The 20518-nt window shown below is 32.9% G+C and overlaps 1 protein-coding gene across 5 annotated transcripts in view; it reads left to right on the top strand.

Annotated features, from left to right (window-relative positions):
- Window positions 1–20518, top strand: part of Grik2 (glutamate ionotropic receptor kainate type subunit 2) — a 581876-nt gene that overhangs the window by 546729 nt on the left and 14629 nt on the right. For all 5 annotated transcript variants that reach the window (XM_005070409.4, XM_040733252.1, XM_005070410.4 and 2 more), the window contains exon 16: window positions 16404–16654. In XM_005070409.4, the coding sequence (XP_005070466.1) occupies window positions 16404–16654 (251 nt within the window). The remainder of the gene's footprint in view (window positions 1–16403; window positions 16655–20518) is intronic.

Here is a 20518-nt window from a genome sequence, read left to right as displayed (position 1 = left end):
GCAGATTTTAAGTTTACACTTTATCCTCCTGCCTCTGCCTCCCAAATGAACAAATGAGGGTTGTTGCCAAAACAGATGTAAGTCAACATTCATTGTGCCTGGCTTCAGACATTTTTCTTTTTTTAATTTTATGAATGGCTTAAATTGTGAAATTTTGTTTTGAATTTGAAACTTATGAATATTAGTAACAGTTATTCAAAAAGAAGGGCACAATTTGTTCCTACGTATATTGTTTCACTAAAAAGAAGGTAGCACAATAATTAAGAATGATTATATTTAGGATATGTGACACCAGGGATTAGCTGCTTTAGAATTTTTTCTTACTTTATTTTATTGTTTTTACATTCCAATCCCATTCCCCCTCCCTCTTCTCCTCCCACTCCCACATTTCCTCTCCACCACACCTTTTAATCACAATAATAAATTTAAATAAAGATAATTTAAGAAGACAGGATATTGCATACTTGCAGTTCTTATCACTCCTGAGGCTGAATGAAGGATTGCTTGACCAAAACCTGAAAAAGTATGCAAGATGCCCTCTCAAAATGAGAATTATAATGATAATTATATCACTAACCATTTTCAGGAAAAATCAATGAGGATTTTATGCTCCATGTACCCTTACTTTTTCTCTTTTTTAATGTTTTTATTTAAATTCGAAACAAGATTGTTTTACTTGTCAATCCCAGTTCATCCCCTTCCCTCCTCCCCTGGCCCCAACCCACTGCCTATCCCAACCCCTTTCTGCTCTCCAGGGAATTTGAGGCCTTTAATGGGGGAATCTTCAAAATTGGTCATATTCTTTGGAGCATGGCCTAGGCCCTCCCCTGTGTGTCTAGCCTGAGAGTGTATCCCTCTATATGGAATGATTTTCCAAAGTCAATTTGCATGCTAGGGATGAATACTTATCTACTACCAGAGACCCCATGGATGGCCGAGGCCTCCTCACTGACACCCACATTCAGGGGATCTGGATCAGTCCTATGCTGGTTTCCAAGCTATCAGTCTGGGGTCCATTAGCTCCCACTTGTTCAGGTCAGCTGTTGTGGGTTGTGCCCATACTTATTTATTTATTCTTCAAACAAATAATTGCATTAATAGACGTTCATAGCATAGCTGTACATGTAGTGATCAGAAAATGGTTCCCAAAAGAGGCTCATGTCTTGATCTTAAGACTATAAGAATGAGTATCTTAGACAAAATTACTCTGCATATGTAACTTAATTTATGTTACTGAAACAGAAATATTCGTCTAGTTATCCACACCGGTGGTCTAAATATAATGCCAATGCTATTAGGAGAAGCAGATGGGGGCTGGAATCATAGCAGGAGCGTAAATATCTGCAGGAAATTGTACCAAAAAGAGATAAGGGAACAGACAGGACGCAGAGATAAAGTATCAATTGCTGGTATAAAAATGGACAAAAGGTTCTCCGGTTCCAAAATGAAAATGACCTTTAGAAGTTCTAAAATCAAGAACTTGTAGGCAAGTCTGTTGTAGAACTCTGATCTTAATTATTATGAGATAAGTAATTGAGTGTGTGATCAACCAACTTGTTTTTCTATAATTTTTCATATCTGAGACTGGAAGCTCATTATAATATGGACATGTAATTATCATATATTAATTAAATGACTATATTTTAGGAACAAAACAGACAACATATACCCATTGACTTGTCACAATAATAAATAAATAATAAGTTACTTAAAAACATTTACAGAAGAATAACTTCTAAGCAAGGAATATAATTTTTTTACTCATAAAATAAATAATTTGTAATCTTTTTGTCTCTACACAGTAAAAAGCTGTTAATTTATTTTTACTAAAGAAAACATAAAGCAATAGTAATTTGATATACAGACAATATTTTGTAATGTCACATTTCACTTTAGAGCAAATGCTGTGTATGGTAATTCTATTTCCTCAATTTTGTGCTGATCTTGTGTCTTAGTTACTTTTCTATTGAGGTGATAAAGGCCATGACAAAAAGCAACCCAAGGATTAAAGGACATATTTCTGCTTACAGCTCCACATCATAGTTGGTCTTTGAGGGAATCAGGGTACAAACCAGGAGGCAGAAATAATGTAATAATGTAGGCATACCACCTATTAAATTGCTCTTTCATGCTTTTTTGTAGCATACAGAACCATACTGAGTTTGACCTGCATCCTCCTGTTATAGAACAATATGTTAGGAATATTTTCTCAATTGAGGTACTCATCCAAATTGATGATTGCATCTAGTTGTCATAAAACTATATGCTATAATCAAATAGGAGAACAAAACAAATTTTTATTACAAATCTTAGATAGTAATCCTTTTATTTATGGACTGTTGAATTCTTGGTTCATTAGGTCATTTCCTGCCATTCTGGAAAGGACTTAGTTATAATAAATCATCTTCATTATTACATACAAGGCCATGTGTCTGAGTAAATTAGATTTAGATTATATATCTCAGAAAAATACATTTGATTATGTACAAATTAATATGGTTTATATTTAAACAAATTTAAAGTTAGTAAGAATTTACAAGATACTTCCAAGTTTAGTATTTATCCTTCTGTAATTTTAGTACAAGGAAAATATGAATCACAAACAGTACAAAAATTCTAGCATATTATTATTTTTCTTGTCAAATATTGTATAGACTTACTGAAGTAACCTATTCTGAATTATGTTAAATTCATTTAATATATATTTGTCTTATTCTGAATAAAATGAAGTTAAGATGAGTAATAAAAGCACATGTGAAAATAGACTGAATTCACTTTCCATTAAAATATATTTCTTGTTCATTTAATACAAGTGAATTCTTACTTTTAGTGAGTTCTATCTTATTCAAAACCAAGAACAATATCAATATGGTTTTCAAGCTCAGTGAATTTGGAATGATTTTCAATTTTCTTGTATACGTCATCAGAGAAGTTTGTTGTAGGAACAGGCAGCTCACACTTGCCTGGTAAACACTTTTCTCTGTGGGAAATATTCTAGGCAGGAATTTATGACTTTCTATTTCACATCTTGTTTAGAAGTATGGTTTCATGAATTATTTATACTTGTTTAGTTATTTATAAAAACAATGACACAAAATAATATTTGAAAGACATAAGCTCCCAAGCAGAACTATACCCACCATTCTCACATACTAATTATTTGCTTCCTTATCATGGTCAGTTACACTGATGACTATTACCATTGTTATTTGCTGAGTTTAAAATCTTATTTATCCATAAGCTAACAGAAGAAAAATGTAAAGGGATATATTAAGATGTCATATAAAATGATACTTTAGCAGTTTTCTTTTATTCCCTTAGAGGAGAAGATAAATCCACAGAATGGAATATAATACAGGCTTAGGTTTTGGAAAATTTGGAGCAACTACAGAGATTCTTTTTGAGTCTGATTTTACATCTTCAGTAGCAACAATGTTCAATGATAGCATTGTATTCTAGTATGACCAGAAGAAGGAGTTTTTATTTTTACATTCATTCAGTTATATTTTGCCTTTTTCATTACTTAAATTATTTGACACTGTCTGGAAAGTATATGTGTCTGGGAAGTAAATTCACAAATAAAGTAGTATAATTTTTTTGATACAGAAAATCAGAAAAAAATAATCTGAGAAATAAGACTTCGCCTGTCCCTGAATTTCTTTTTGTGTTTTACAAAGATGCTAACCTGTGTTGCTCCTCCTGCATGCTTCAGTTGGGGACTCTTGCTCCATCCATCACTGTTAGTGTGATGATTACTGCCCAAAGTGTGCTGTGAACATGCTGAGTGGCTTGAAGAGAAACTGTTTAATTAGGGCTGCTCTGTTTACACAACTACCTTCACAGAGACATGAAGGCAAATGCTAAATAAGTGCAAGCTGGTTCAATTAAGTGTGTGGTGATGTTAAATCCCTTCCACAGTTTTCCTGATAGCAGCAATATTATTTTAATGTGACATTTACTGTGTAGTAAATGTTGGAAGCTGTAGATTTTTTACACTTAATATGTTGATTGAATTTCCCAGTTCACTTGAAATAATATTTTATAAAAGGTCTGCAATGGTAAAATTCAAAAGTCAAGTCATAGCAGTTTTCCTGAGGAATGTTTACACGTTAGCAGCTGTAATCTTTCTTAATACATCACAGGTGATAATGTGCTTAAAACACAGGGAGCATTTCTCTTTAGTGGAACTTTTTTGTTCTTTACTAGAAGCTTTTTGGTTTCTCATTTTTGAAGATTGAGTGCATATTACACTTCGAGGACCAGGCTTGCAAGTTGGTAGGAATGCAGTAGTTAGAAAAATTTCCACTAGGGTCAATTAGCATTATTATATTTTGCTTAGTTTGGTAGATATATTGTAAACAGACTTTAGAGTTTCATTACTATCACTTTTTTATAGTGATGGACTAGTGGCATGTTCCTTCCATTTACAAATTTCCTCACATCTTCCAATGAATGTGAAACGTGAAGCCCTGGGAAGAATGTGTGAAGAATTTTGCTTATGGATGTGAATGGCATGATGTTATGAGTCTCTGTGATCTGGGTGGTTCCCATATTACATGCATATTTAAACCAACAGTAAATTGTAAATAATTTTGATAATTACTTCATAATTAATAGAAAGTATTTCTTTTTAATTTAAGCTAGAAGCAATCATACTTTACACATCAATCCCAGTTCTCTCTTCCTCCCATCATCAACGCCCCCCCCCATCCCTTCCCAGTCCCACTCCCCATCCACTCCCCAGGGAGAGTGAGGCCTTTCATGGGGAATCATAAAAATATGATACATCATTTAGGGCAGGTCCTAGGCCTTCCTCTGGTATTTAGGCTCCCAAAGTTCACTACTGCACTAGGAATAAGCGCTGTTTCCATCGCAAGAGGTCCCATAGCCTGTCTAGGCCTCCAAACTGTCACCCGTGCTTAGGGGGCCTGGTTCAGTCCTATGCTGGTTCCCAGCTGTCTGACTCTGGTCCATGAGCTCCTATTTGCTCAGGTCAGCTGTTTCTGTGGGTTTCCCCAGCATAGTCTTGACCCCTTTACTCATTGCTCCTCCCTCTCTGCAACTGGATTCCAGGAGTTTGGCTCAGTGCTTAGCTGTGGATCTCTGCTTCTACTTTAATCCACTACTCAATGGAAGCTATAGGATGGTATTTAAGATGGTCATCAATCTCATTATAGGGGCAGGACATTTAAGGTAACCTCTCCACCATTGCTTATATTCTTAGTTGGGGTCGTCCTTGTGGATTTCTGGGCATTTCCCTACTGCCAGATTTCTCTTTAAACCTTTAATGACTACCTTTATTGAGGTATCTCTTTTCTTGCTCTCCTCTATTCATCTCCCAACTCAATCTTTCTGATCCCTCATGTTCTCATCCCTCCTCCTTTATAGAATTTTTTTTCTGTGAATAGTAAATTAGTTGTGATATCAAGGGAAACAGAGAAGACATAGGACTACTATCACCGAAGTAGTTGAAGTAGTTCACTCAGGATAAACAAGGATTTATGAAATCAATGCAGAAAAGAATTTCAAGATTAGTGTGGGTGTAGTACAAGTGAGTATTAATGAAGATATTTTAATATATGCTTTAAATTTGCATAAAATATATTTTGTTCTTATTCTTCCCAATTGCCCAATCTTTCTCAGACCCTCTCCACCTTGCAAATTAATGCTCTTTCTCTCTCTATTTATTTATTTATCTATTTATTTATTTATTTATTTTGGTTTTTACGAGACAGGGTTTCTCTGTATTGATTTGGAGGCTATCGGTCCAGTGCGGCCTCGAACTCACAGAGATCTGCCTGCCTCTGCCTCCCGAGTGCTGGGATTAAAGGTGTGTGCCACCACCGCCCGGATCTTTCTCTCTTTAAAAACAAAGAAAAAGGCACACATACCACACTAAAGAAAATCACAAAGTCCTTTTTGTATTAGCCACCTGTTGTTGATCATATAGCCTGCCTGTCATTCCACTGAAGAAAACTGATTTTCCCACTTTCAAGATGTATCAATCACAAATAAGCTAATTGGTGACAGGTATGGATAGGGATTTGTACCCACTTTCCTTTCTCTTTGATATGATTTTGTCTGGCTTTTACTTGTGCAGGTGTTATCACATATAGAATTGAGCAAGAGGGTTAAAAGAAGTTCAGAGGCACTTGGAAGGAAAATAAGACATTTCAGAGACCAAGGGAGTGGATGACTCTGAGACAACAATTCAGTACTATGTGTCATATACATCTGGTTGTTGCCTATGCCTTCAATTTTAACATTTAGATGACAGAGACAGAGTTATATATGGGAGTTCCAGACATTATTAATAGTTTTGTATGCCGGGGATATACAGTGAGATTCTGTCTTAGAAAACAAATAAAAAATAACAAACAAAAATAAACAACCATAAATAAGAAACAAGTAATTATTTTTAGGTGTTGAATCTATTATCTTTGAAGAGCTTGGGAAATCTAAATAAAATATGGTGATTAAAGTTGATAATATCACATGGATGTGCAGAATAGCAAAAGAAAGTGTCAATGAAAAGAAATGATCCCCTACCTGTTTTCATTAAAGTACTCTTCCTGAGATGAAACCCAGTGAACAAAACCAATTATGTAAGAAATGGTATTTGATTTACAATTTCACATCATAGACCATTATTGAAGGAAGTCAGGGCTGGAACTCATCTAAGACATGAACCTAGAGAGAAGAACTAAAGGGTTTTGGTAACTGGCTTGTCTTGCTCATCCTGCTTTCTTACCGAATGTCAGGCCTCCAACCCAGAGATGGTACCACCCACAATGCCATTGGTCCTCCCATGTCAATCACTATCAAGAAAATGTCTTACAGGCTTGCCTACAGCTCTATTTTATGGAAGCATTTCCTAAGCTGAAGCTCACTCATCTTTCATGATTCTACCTTGTATGAAATTGATGTAAACCTAGCCAGCACAGCACCCATGGTCACATTCACATAAGCTTGCTTTGTAGCCACTTAATACACCTACATATGAAAGAAATATTGACTCTATGTTGGCAACTTTCACAGCAAGTGTTGTTATGGTGCTATAGTTCTTGCTTCTGAGCTGGCTCAGACCAAACTCCAGGATAGGAATTCTTGCCAAATTCCAAGGCCCTGTAATTGTTTCTGTCTTTATATTCTGCCTTAACATTACAGGTAAAAATCTGCTGAATTTCCATGTAGTGAATTCAAGATGAAGTAACCATGTTTACATCACCACAAAAATTTAAATTTGTAGAGAGTATTTTTTACACATGCAACTGTTAACTGTTATCATATTTAGTAATTTAGCAACAAATATTATTTCTATAAAATATTTTGTAATATAATTATAAAATATTTTTGTTAGTAGTTCTTGAACAACATTTTACTTACAATATCTGTACCCATCTCAGCTTACATACAACTAAGAATTATGTCATTAAGTTTTATTACGTCCATACTATATTCTGACATGTGAAAAATTTGAATTCTTTTTTTTTATTTTGATTTTCTCTGTTAAGTGAGATCTACTGCTTCTTTGTATCTCATTATTTAATGAGTACAAGATATGTTATTGGTACCAAAGGAGGCATTTTGTTTGTGTGAGACCGACACCAATGTTTATAAAATATAAATCAGTATGAGAAGCATGTTTTCTCATGGTTCTAGTCATCATCCATTTCTAGAATTTCCCAATTTATCATATAATAAGTACTGTAATATTTATCATTACAGATGCATGAAATTGCTGGCCCTCAGGTCTTCAGCTTTAGTGAAATGAATGAATACATTTGTCTTCATTAGTTTAACATAATGCACAAAAATGGATGCAAATTATTCATCTTTCTGCAGGTCAACTCTTCCATTAAAATGCATTCCATTTTTCTTTGCATAAAGCAGCATGATTTTTATATTGCTAAAGTAATTGTGCAAGAGAAAATTGAAATATAGTAAGTTTTAGAAACTGTACTAGGAAAAAAGAAGTGAAATTATACCTGTAAATGATTTTTATTTCTGTCATAATTGTTTATGCCTAGATTATATGTTCCTAAAAACAGATGAGAACTCAGTAAGTTTACATTATTCCATGAATACTGATAGGCTTTGCATGCTAGAATCTAGTAAGCTTCCAGAGTAGATCTATGGAATTGGGAATAACAGTGTAAGCAGCCTGCACTAACATTGTAAATGATGACCAAAAGTACCCAACTATGCAGAAATGCATAATTCTTACATCAACAGAGCAACTATCTATAGATTTTATACACAAAGACAAGATCATGCAGTTCTAATGTTCTGTGCAGATTACTGAAAGAATATGAATTCAAATTATATTTGAAATTATTTAGACCCAGTAAATATGCAAAGCAATCATCTTAGGGTTTTTATGGTTGACTATAATCATCCTTCCTATTAGAAACAAATTAGTTTAAGGGTTAAACACATTAATAGGAAAAGTTAGAGACAAATGCTTTGTATTTATTAGACTAATGTGATGGTAACATACTAAATGGTACACAGTGCCACCATAGTCAAATTTACTCATATTCTAGTCTCACTTATGTGTCACAGGTGCACTAGGAAGTTGCTGAGTTTATGAATATCTAAATATTATTCAAATGATATATTATTCAAATGAAGTTGTATAGGCAATATTGTTAAAGATCTCATAGAGATAAATATAATTTCTACCCAAACATTCTACTTGTTGATATGGAGTACTGGCATTTATCATTGAATTTTATTATACATTTGCTATTGTCAAATAATACAGTGTTTACCTCATCTTGACAATGTATTTTTAGAGTACTGTTGTATATTTGATGGGATGACATACAATTCTTATATACCCTCTAAACCCAAATATGCATAGTTTCTTTTATAATCATACAATATACAATTCAATTATTCAAGATAAAATAATAAGCAAATGACATATAATGTCGGAATGCATTTAACATATACTGTAGGTTTATTTTGTGCCAGGAGCTATGCAAGCAAAACAGATAAAGTATTTATAGTTACATAATTTGTACTATATTGTAACACATAATAAAAAATAAAAACATAGCCAGGCAGTGGTGGCACATGCCTTTAATCCCAGCACTCCAGAGGCAGAGGCAAGCAGACCTCTGTGAGTTCGAGACCAGTCTGGTCTACAAGAGCTAGTTCCAGGACAGCCTCCCAAGTCACAGAGAAACCCTGGCTCGAAAAAATTGTTTTTGAATACTATAGAAACAGTGGCATAGAATGTAATTGAATTTAAATTATTTAATAAAACATTCTCATTAACATTTCAAGGGAATTATCATGACCTCTGGGGTCACAAGATTCTGCACCACTGAGGAACCATGCTGTGGTTCAGAACTTAGAACATTTCACCAAGAAAAGACTAGCTTGAAAATAAATTTATAAGATGCCCAAAAATTCCTCTGCTTTTACTAATCAAGTACACATGTCACTAAAGTTTTCAGAGAGATCATTCATAAAAATAAATATGACCAGCAAAGATGTCAAGTATAAAAGTTGATGATTCACCCCTCCTCTTTTTTTTGCTAGCAGAACTTGTAATTATCAAGGAACAGACCAAGTAAAACTTGGTGTATTAAAAGATTTACAGTAATTTATGAATACATCCATCACTATTGTTTTGAGATAACTAATGACAGCAACAGAAGATTTAACATGGAATCTTTTGCTAGATCTTAAGGACTTACATGGATCCTAAAAGTCTTATGATCTCTATACACATATTGTAGCACACTCTTACCTAAACATATATACACAGAAAATAAATATGCTTAGAAGAAATAAAGCAAATACTATATAGTTGCTTACCTACCCAGCACTCAGAGTCCAGTCACGGGCTGGCTCATAGAAATTCATATTTGGGGTTTTATTTTTTTAAACATTTAGTACACTAATATGTTTCAGAAAGGAAGAATAATTCCAACATAATTAAGACTCTTTGAGATGATTATGTAGAATTATTTATGATAAATTACAGCATAATAACTTACCAGTATGTTCAAACTAGTAAAGTATATAAATGTATAGAATTTGAGCAATCAAATTAACATTAGTATTATAAGTCATGAAAATATCCTTCTTAAACTAAAAAGAACAACTAATACCTAGATGATATCTAAATTGGAATCATGGCCAACAAAGAATATAACCATGATATGTAGATAAATACCAATAAATCAAAGGAAATCAGACTCTTTTGGGAAGTGATTAGAAATTGCTTGTCATGAAAATGAGCAAGAACCAACATTCACCTTAGATATATAACAAAATGTCATAAAGATTTAAGTGTTATTGGAGGACAAAGGGATAAATTTTGATTTTCTTTCATTCATTGGTTTAGTTAATCTCAGTATGGCTATGTACTTATATTTCATATTGCCCCAAATAGCTTTGCACACATTTAATTCTAGATGTAGAGACCTTAGCCATACTGAAGATCAAACGGGATGATGACTCATAAACATGTGGAACATGGATGGTAATTTCGGCATGGTGACTGGAGGGAGTACCATGAGGTTCACATACATAGGCAAGAGGAAAATGCTGGTAGAAACAGGCCCAGAGATTTCACAAGGAATAACATATTTTTGACAGAGCAGAAATGTGTAATAAATGTGTTACTGAAGTTTGTAATTATGAATAAGTTTATTTCCTTCATGTAATAAAATTTGAGTTTAATAGAAAACACTTTTTATCAATACTAATAGGAAATTTTCTTCATTGAGTGATGAGTTTAGGTTTATCTTATGACATTTATTTTGTTAAAAGAAAGAAAAAAATACATGGTAATAAAATTCTACTACTCCATCACAGTAAGTTAGGTCACACTCCTACTGTTAGGCCTTGAACAATACAAGCTGAGAGCTTGCATAAACATATAGGAATATAATGTATATGTCATGCACCAAAGAACTTTGACTCTGAGGAAGAGAATATTAAACCCATAGAATTTAGGTCAAATGGTAACCTTCATTAAGAGATAGAGAACAACATAAAAACCCTTACATAATATAAATATTTTTCTGTTTGCTTTGTAATCCATAGATATAAATTTTTATTTTTGCTAACCCTTAATGTGAATTAACATTTGGCACAGTAATCAAGACTCTGTCATTTACATATCACTTAAAAATGAAATATCAGTGATATTTCAAAAAAATATGAGTCAAGATTACGTTTGAGAAACATCACTTTGAATTGTAAAAGAAAATATTCATGGAAAATATTACCTCGTTTCTGATCTTTTTAATTAGTCAATATCAATTCCTACTTTAAAAGGAAAGAGAAATACGTGCCTGTGATCTTAGCAACTTTGGAAGAAACAGAGAACTCAAGAGTTATAAGTTAGAGGCCAACCCAGGCTACATGATGAATATAAGAAACACTTAGAATGTCCGTTGTGAGATGTACTCAATGTGGCTTATTTTTCTTAAAACATAACAGCTATTAGAAGGTGCCATGAAGAAAGCCTACCTTCCTATTGGTATGACTCTGACAGCATCAAGTCATATGAGGTCTCATTTATCTCAATGTTACTCTATTATTATTGAGATGCAAGGAAAGAATGAGGAAAAAATCTGCTTGCACAGAGAATTAGAGAGCACTATTATAGTAAGTAATAAAATGGATTACGTCCTGAAGTCTTATACTTTGGAATAGACTATGCATGCTGTTAGTTATATACAAGGAAAGCACAGAGAATAGTATAAAGAAGAGACAGTACTGGAACAAAAGGAAAAGATTATTGGAAAATATAAATGTGAAGACCAGGGATGGGAAAAAAAGGAATGGTGAGGAAAAGAAACAAAGGACAAGAAAAAGAGTGTTAAAACTCAAAGAAATGGGCAGGCAGGAATAGAGGAAGAAAGAGAAACAATGAGGGGAGTAAGGAAGGATGGAAATAAGGACACAAGGAAGGAAGGGAGGAAGAGAGAAAGCAAGGAGTCACAATAAACTCATAAGTTAAAGACATAATTTATAATTTGTTTACACTTACCAAGACTTTATTACAATATTTGAATATATTTTTAAAAATAAAGTAATTATTTCACATAAATTTACTTCATAAAAATTTAATATTTGAGGTGTTATGAATAACTTTGTAGCTGATTAAATGCTAAATCAAAGACCTATGTAATTTTTCTACGTGCATGCATTCACTGTCATTACACTTACAGTAGTCTGCCATCCATATCCTCACCAGGCTCAGCTGAGATAAGTTCAGGTGTGCTTAGACGGTCTGGTCACAGACTGAAATGTTCTCAATACCTTCTTGAGGACTCCTTTTTACACTTCAAATATTAAGTATCTCAGAGATCAAATCACTTCCATGGGGTAAATACACATCTATACCTTCCTTCTTATGTCTCCATCTTTCTTTGCTTGTCCATCTTTCCCTCCTTTCTTATGTAAACTAGGGGAAAAGCATATACTTTGTTAATTTGCAAAGAAATAATTTCAAAACAACAAAGTTCCATTCAGACTGGAGACCATGCATAACTAAGAAAAGTCCCAAGAGAGGAAGAATATAAAATGAACTAGTGATTAGAATTTTCACTATGAAGCTACGGATACTAATTTTGTTTTCAGGAAGTGTTTCTTTTCTTCTAAAAGAAAACGTTTAATGAAACTACCATACAGTTCAAATGAAAGTGAAACTAAAGACATCTGTAACTGTAGACAATGAGGTGTCCCAGGTACTTGTCTCTGTCTTGTTTCATTCATTTGTGGTCATCTGCTTTTTATACATTTGAGGTGTCATTTTTCAGATGTGAGATAATTTGTTATGTAGACACATTTATGAGTTACTATGTTGTTTTCAAATTAAAGGTGAGAAAATTTCAAAAATTACATTGTTTGCTGGGCATGGTGTACTTGGGAGACAAGGACAGGTTCATTTATATGTTTTCAGTACTTGAGAGGCAAAGGCAACTGGATCTCTATGGCTTGAGGCCAATCAGGTTCATGTAAATTATTTGAGGTCCAATCAGGGTTGCATAGTGAGAAGTTGAGAACTTGCTACTTTTGTGCAAAAAGCCTTGTACTAAAGTGACTTCTCAGATCCTCTAAGGTTACCCTCATGCCCTCAGCTCCATTCTTTCAAGTTATATGTTGATCTAGTACATTTTTGCAGTTTTTTGGTTGATTTGATAGAATACCTTGACAAAATAAAACTAGTAAGAAAAGGTTTATTTTAGCTGACAATTCCATCACCATGGGGGAAATCAGGGCAGCAGGAGTACCAGGTCACACCACACCAACAGTGAGAAAATACTCTTTGTATATCTTATACAGTCCATGATCCCTACCCATAGAAGATGGGTCTTCCTTCATTAATGCAACCAAGATAATAGACCACAGGTAGACTCAAAAGCCCAGCTCCCAAATGATTCTATATTTCTCAAGCTAATAATTGACATTAACCATCACACTCTGCAACTAGTACTTGACCAAAGTTTATGACTATTTATCTGTGTACTTTGTTGTTTCTAAGTGTGAGGTTATGCACATGAATTAAATCACTCTTGTTCTTTGATCTAAGTATGCCTTTGAGATATCTTTACTCAATGTTATTTCAATCTACATTTGACTTTAGCTTGTGCCCCTGATAGAAATCCTCTATAAAGAACAACATGTTGTGTGTCAAAGAAAAAAATATTTTATTTTATTTTATTTTTTTGTTTTACAAGACAGGTTTTCTTGGTATCTTTGGAGCCTGTCCTGGTTCTCGCTCTGTAGACCAGGTTGACCTTGAATTCATAATGATCCACTTGCCTCTGCCTCCCTAGTGCTGGGATTAAATGCTTGTGCCACCACCATCTGGCATAATTGATTTTTAAACCCTTGTTTTAATTTCTTTTCTATTGTTATCTAAAACATCATTACTAAGACAACTTATAGAAGAAAATGTTTAGTTTGAAGCTCATGGTTGAAGATGGATAAAGTCCAAGGTCATCGTAGCAGGCAAAAAGACAGCAGACAGGCTGGCATGGCACTCATACAGGGGTTACAGGTCATAACTCTTTTTGAAAAATTAATGTGTAAAGTCTGTTTAATTTTTATTTTTCCATTTTTCCCATTTATTTATTTTTATGTGTCGTTCTGAGGCATGCATTTTCTGTGTAGCCATGTTTGTCCTGGAACTCACTTTGTATACCATATCTGCCCACTCAGAGATCTGACTGACTTTGCCTCCAGGTGCTGGGATTAAGAGCATACAACACCTCACTCAGCTTTTTAGTTTGAGTTTACAATGTTGTTATATTTCTCTTTTCCTTTTCCCCCCTTCAACCAGCCTGTAAACTCTTTGTTCCCTTTCAAATTCATGACTTCTTTATCCAAAAACTTACTAATATCATACAGACTGAGACAGCTGTATTTAGTAAAATACACATATACTCATATAAATGTATTAACAATTAATGAAAGGACAGGTCTTACATCTTTATCAATAAGCATGAGTCAGAGAAAGCTAACTAAGAATGTCATTAACTTTTGAAATCTCAAATGTGGGGACACCAGACCTTGAGCAGAGACCCACTTCCCCATCGGCCTGGGAGTAGGCAGCTGTAAGACAATGTTTACTAAAAACATGTTTACTAAAAACAATACAATGCCCGGGGCAATAAGTTCCTGGAAAGGGCTTGCCCACAGGAACCACCCTGACCTCGACCTTGTCCAAAGACTAACCGCCTCTTCTGACACACACAGATCAGTTTTTGGTGTCAGAGTAGAACCAGCCAGGGTAGAGGAGAGTGCAGAAGCTTTTCTGGAGGGAGGACTTTCTTGGGAAGTTTTCTTGAGCCTTTTTTGGGGCTCTTTACATCGTTGAATAAGTCTCTGTGTTGTCAATCCCGACACCCTCCACATGTTCTCAGACACAGGCTGCGGCAGAGGATGCAGCACTCAAAGCTAACTCTCAGTGACACACTTAAATCAGTGGTAGTTAATAATTCAATATCAGTTATTCACTGTCATTGATTACATTCCTTTCTCACTGCTATTGATATTTGTAAATATTCAAAGGAAATGTTCTATGAAACAAATATGTGGTACTTTTTAACAGTAATGCCTCACTGTTGAGGGTAACCCACTGCATAGGAAAAGCCTGTGATGTTTGTGATGGTATATGGGAACCTTTTGACTCAGACTGAGTCTGAATTTATTTTGTAGCTAGAAATGATGATGAATTCCTGATGTACCTGTCTCTACATCCCCAAGGGCTGGGAGCACAGTATACCTCTGTGCCCAACTTTATCCTTCATTTTCAACAGCATATTATATGGTCATGCCTAAGATTTCCTTTATTTTGCTAAGAGATATATAAGTAGAAACATATTTAGACAAATCATCATTTACAGCACTGACTTGAAATGTAAATATTTAACTTTTATTTTGTAAGCAGAAAAATGTTATAGGGGAATCTGTGCCCATATCCAAAGAACATAAAATATTGTGTTTTTGGAAGAAATTTTAGAAGCAAGCCTTTTGGTAGGAATAAACAAAACAAATTTTTTGTGACAGACGATGAAGGATGTAGATTTTTTGATATTTCCTCCTGTGTTCTGGGCATACTATTACCAAAATTGTACTTACTATGTAGTTGCTAATATATGTGTATACTCATAAGAACAAATACTAAATTTTGTTTATATTGTTGTTTCTACTGGAAGGAATACTACCCAAAACTTAAGAATATTAATAACAATTAATATATATTAACACAATTTGGTCACAGACTCCTGAAATTATAAATAGCAATGCTATAATAATGGTTTTAGAGTCAAACCTAAGGAGCCAATGAAATTTTTTGATATCAAAACAGCAAAAACAAATGCTCTATATCCACACAGTAGGGAATGCCATGGAAACTTGTCTGCTAATCACAGCAAGCTTAACTTACTACTGTAAATGTAGAGACGTCATCTTCCACAACATTCCTAGATGTGAATATTGCTGTCTCATCCATCCTTCATTCTCAGTGTAGAATTGGTTCCTAACATGAAACTATGATTTTTGTACTCTAGCAATTTCCCTTAGTGACTTCCTGTTTACTATTTTACTGGTTATGCAAGACTCTAGGTCTGTCTTTTAGATGCAGTGAGTTATTGTCTCACAAATAAAATATCATGCTAGACTTTATAATCTAAATTCCCATCATTCTGTACAAAGATTATACAGTAAAAAATGTCTAGAAAGCCTGCTTGCTGCAGTTATCCTATAAGACTTTTGATTATTGTGAATTTCTGTGTTGCTTTCTCTACTGAAAATGAAAGTTGATGCTAGGAAGTATTTGTAAAACGTGTATTCTCCACTCATGATCTTTAATTGTGAATCTCTGTTTTCCTTGAATTGTTAACATACACTCATTTTTTTCTCAGGTTCACCATATCGAGACAAAATCACCATAGCAATTCTTCAGCTACAGGAGGAAGGCAAGCTGCACATGATGAAGGAGAAGTGGTGGCGGGGCAATGGCTGCCCAGAGGAGGAAAGCAAGGAGGCCAGTGCCCTAGGGGTTCAGAATATTGGTGGTATCTTCATTGTCCTGGCAGCCGGCTTGGTGCTCTCAGTTTTTGTGGCAGTGGGAGAGTTTTTATACAAATCCAAAAAAAACGCTCAATTGGAAAAGGTAAATGTCACATTTTTGCGATTTAAAACACTTATTTTTCTTATGATAAAACACAAGTAATAATTTCTCTATTTCAAACCACGAGAAATGCCTTGAGCTGTGGCTGTGAATTGTCTCATACCATTCATTGTATAACTAAAATATATACTTTGTGATATATATTAATATATTTCACAAAGGCACATGATCATCATCATAGTCTTTAAATTTATTAGTAAATGTTTACTTAGTAGTTTGAAGATATGTCTATCTTATTAAGGACTAAACAAGGAGAAGTTTTTTGCTTGGAGTTTATTGCTGTTGGACTCACAGAAGAGGTACAATTACTGAGCGAATAAAAATCATAAATTGTATTAGAAAAATATAAATACTTTGTCAAAACAATCACGGGTTTTGAAACACATAGTAATTTAAAGGTTCATAGTAAATAAATTTAACTTCAGTAGATTTATTATAATTATTATTAGGATATCTTAGCTTGCATTATAAAAACTATTGCTAATCTTCTAAATTACTAAATATGTGCATATATTATGATTTGTCACTGTATATTTTTAATGATCCTTTTACTCTATTCAAAGTCTTTATGAAATATGTATAACCACAAAAGTTTTAATATAATTTTTCTTAATATATTTAGTAGATTAAGAGACACATTTTTTATTCTTGGTGAAAAGTTTGTGATCACTTACCTTTTATATTTCTATATTTAGCGTTCCCTGTAATTCTATAAATATTGAGAAAACCATGAAAATAACACAGATAGCACACATCATCTCTGTATGCATATTTATAAGTCTGGAAATGAAATGAGCAACATTTTTTTCTATCTTCCAGTGCTTTATTTATTTTTCTGTATATAATCATCCTGGCTTTTTGCTTAATAGTAATATATTTTTTTAGCTATTTAGTAATTGTATAAGAGTAAGGGATTATTCTTTACTATTGGCAAAATTTATTAAATTTTATTGGTAAAAGTACAAAAATAAGAAAAAATGTTATTTAAAAATATAATATCAAACTGTAAAATATGTAAAATTTATACTGCTAATAGTCTTTGAATACATATATCAGAAACTATTTTTGTAAAATTATAGTTGACAATTAACTTCTTTTGACTTGAATGGTTTGTATTATAATTGTTGACCCACTCTTGACCCAAAAATTTGAATACATGTGTTTAAATTTTTAATTGATTATAGTACTTAGATACCTTTATCCATCTTTTACAAATGGATATTTGATAACCCTATTCTATCTGACATAGAAATATGTAAATATTGAAATTTCCAGACATCCCTACAGCTTATTTCCTTACAACATTAAGATTGACTGTTTCTGGTAACCCGGGTAAGCCAAATTCTGTTATGTTAATTTGAGTTGGTTACATTTAAGTTCGCTCTCGATACTGTGCTTCTTTTTATGGTGTTAAAATAGCTTTGAAAGCATGTGTAAAGGAATGCCCAATGAATAATCTCAACAAGGCATCAATTAACTTTTTTCAATAATTTGCCAATAACTGATATTTGATTACGTCAAAAATAAATCCTATATTTATGAAAGAATATTGGATTTTCTAGTGAGAATGTCTAACTATCCATGTGTAAAGATACTCTTAAGCCTATCTTAATATTAAAATAAAACAAATTGAATCTAGACACTATTGGTATTGCATTTTCATTATCCGTAGATGTTTCTTCATTTGATCTGAGTTATGTCTTTAACTATTAAAATGTCATTTATTTTTATTAAATTTTAAGGGGTGTGGTTATTTAATCTTGAAAATAAATCTTGTTAGGTGTTATCACCTCTAACTAAGTCACTAAAACTCTTCCGATACTTTATTTCAGCAATCTGTGGCCTTAACATGACGTTTAAAAAATTATGAAACAAATTAACATATAGTGCCAGTAGCTGGGAGAGCAACTGTCTTGATTGTAAATGAACGTTGGCTATATATACTGACTATCATACAGTCTCTAAATTGCTTCTTTATTGGGCCCAAGGTTCTCTAGTTCTGCATGAGAACCTGTAGCACCTGTCCATGGCCATGTCAGCGGGATTTCAGCTTATCTCCAGTTAGCATATTCCCCTGGCCACATTAAGTTAATCTTGGTTTCCCAGAGTTAAACTTTTCATTTTGACTGTAGTGAACATCGTCTCTTTTATTCCTCTGAATATTTCCTTCAGTCCATTCATTTTAGAACAGGTAATTGGACTACACATTTAATTGTCCAGAAAGGTTCCCTCTCCATAGGAGATAATGTGTCTGGTCACTTGACATAAGCTTGTTTCTGCAAGACATAGGTGTGTTTCAATACTGTAATGAAAATAAATGTGACTTGCACATTATTTATATTTAGCTGTACATTACATTATTTACAGTATTCCTCCCCACATCATGACAGGTAGAAGCTGAATTTTCTCATATTAAAAAATGCTCAAATATTAAATCTGACTATATTTTATTTATGACTTATCCTATCACAGCTCTCTTACTTCTTAACACATTATTTCACTTATGTTTCTTGTTTCAATATGGATGTCTTTCTTCAAATTATACTTTTGCATACTTTAAGAGAACTACCTCACACCACCTTTTAAAATCTTCAGATTCTTAAGCAATTCATCTATCATCTATTATCTATCTATCTATCTATCTATCTATCTATCATGTTTGTATCTATGTATCTGTATATGTATATATGTGTCTATAATCTACCTAATTATTTTAAATATATCTATTTTCTATCTATAATTCTCTTAACCTGATCTGTCTAACACAGCTACTATCTCATTATCACTAACTTACTAATAAAACTAATTACAGAAACCTATTTGTAAATATATACAATGGGGGATATTACTGTTTCTATGTAATTCAATATGTTAGATTAAGTGATTAATTGATTTATTAGCATTGATGCCTACTAATTATTGTGATATCTTAAGTTCAGTTTTAATTTGTTCATTTTTCATAGTAAAGTTTCCCAATAGTTTCTGCAGCACTTTAATATTATTAAGCCTATTTCTGGATTTAACTGTGAACTGTATCAATATGTATGCAAATATACAAACAAATCATACTTTATTGTTCATTTATCATCACTTTAGCTAAGATTTTACTAATGATTTTAAAATAAAAGTAAATAATTGTGAAGCTTCCCTATTAATATTAAGAAAACATATCTGCAATGAATTGTTTTACATGTTGAAGAAAAGAAAGGTTATCATTCAATAATCCATCCCCAACGTGCTACATTGTCACATTCCTCTTCCACATCACCTTCATTCAATATACAATATTTTACAAAGGAAAAACGTACTTGTCTGAATGAACTGTAATAAAAATTTACACGAACCCTAGTTAAATACCAACTGCATAGTTAAAATTTATGAACATGTAATAGCCTATGTAAATTCTCATCTTTAATGATAATAATTAAGTTATAATAGTACCTATCATTTAAAGACAGAAAATTGTTTTTGAAATATCCTCTTCTAAAATATAATTTAAAACCAAAGTTATTGAACGTGCATATGTTTTTTTTATATTTTTCATGTTTTATGTTAAACAAAAGGAAGGCTAGATAAAAACGAAAGAAGAAACTCAAACTTGTGGACTTTAATGATTTTAAATTATGAATTTCATTTTCATATAACTATTCAATGGCATACCAGTTTTCAAAGTAACAATTTAATATTGATATAAATACTAATGCATCCAAAATTTATTTTCATTTTTGTTAATTTCTGAGATAAATAAATTTTATTTTTCTTTATTTTCCAATATTTTACTTGAATACTTGGAAGTATAAAAAAGGTTTTATTTGTCTGAATAAATAATTTATAAGTAGGTATAAT

Source organism: Mesocricetus auratus, unplaced genomic scaffold, assembly GCF_017639785.1.
Source record: "Mesocricetus auratus isolate SY011 unplaced genomic scaffold, BCM_Maur_2.0 Super-Scaffold_100029, whole genome shotgun sequence".
Lineage (NCBI taxonomy): Eukaryota > Metazoa > Chordata > Mammalia > Rodentia > Cricetidae > Mesocricetus > Mesocricetus auratus.
The sequence above is the reverse complement of the archived record's forward strand: the minus strand, read 5'-3'. Positions and strand labels throughout refer to the sequence as shown.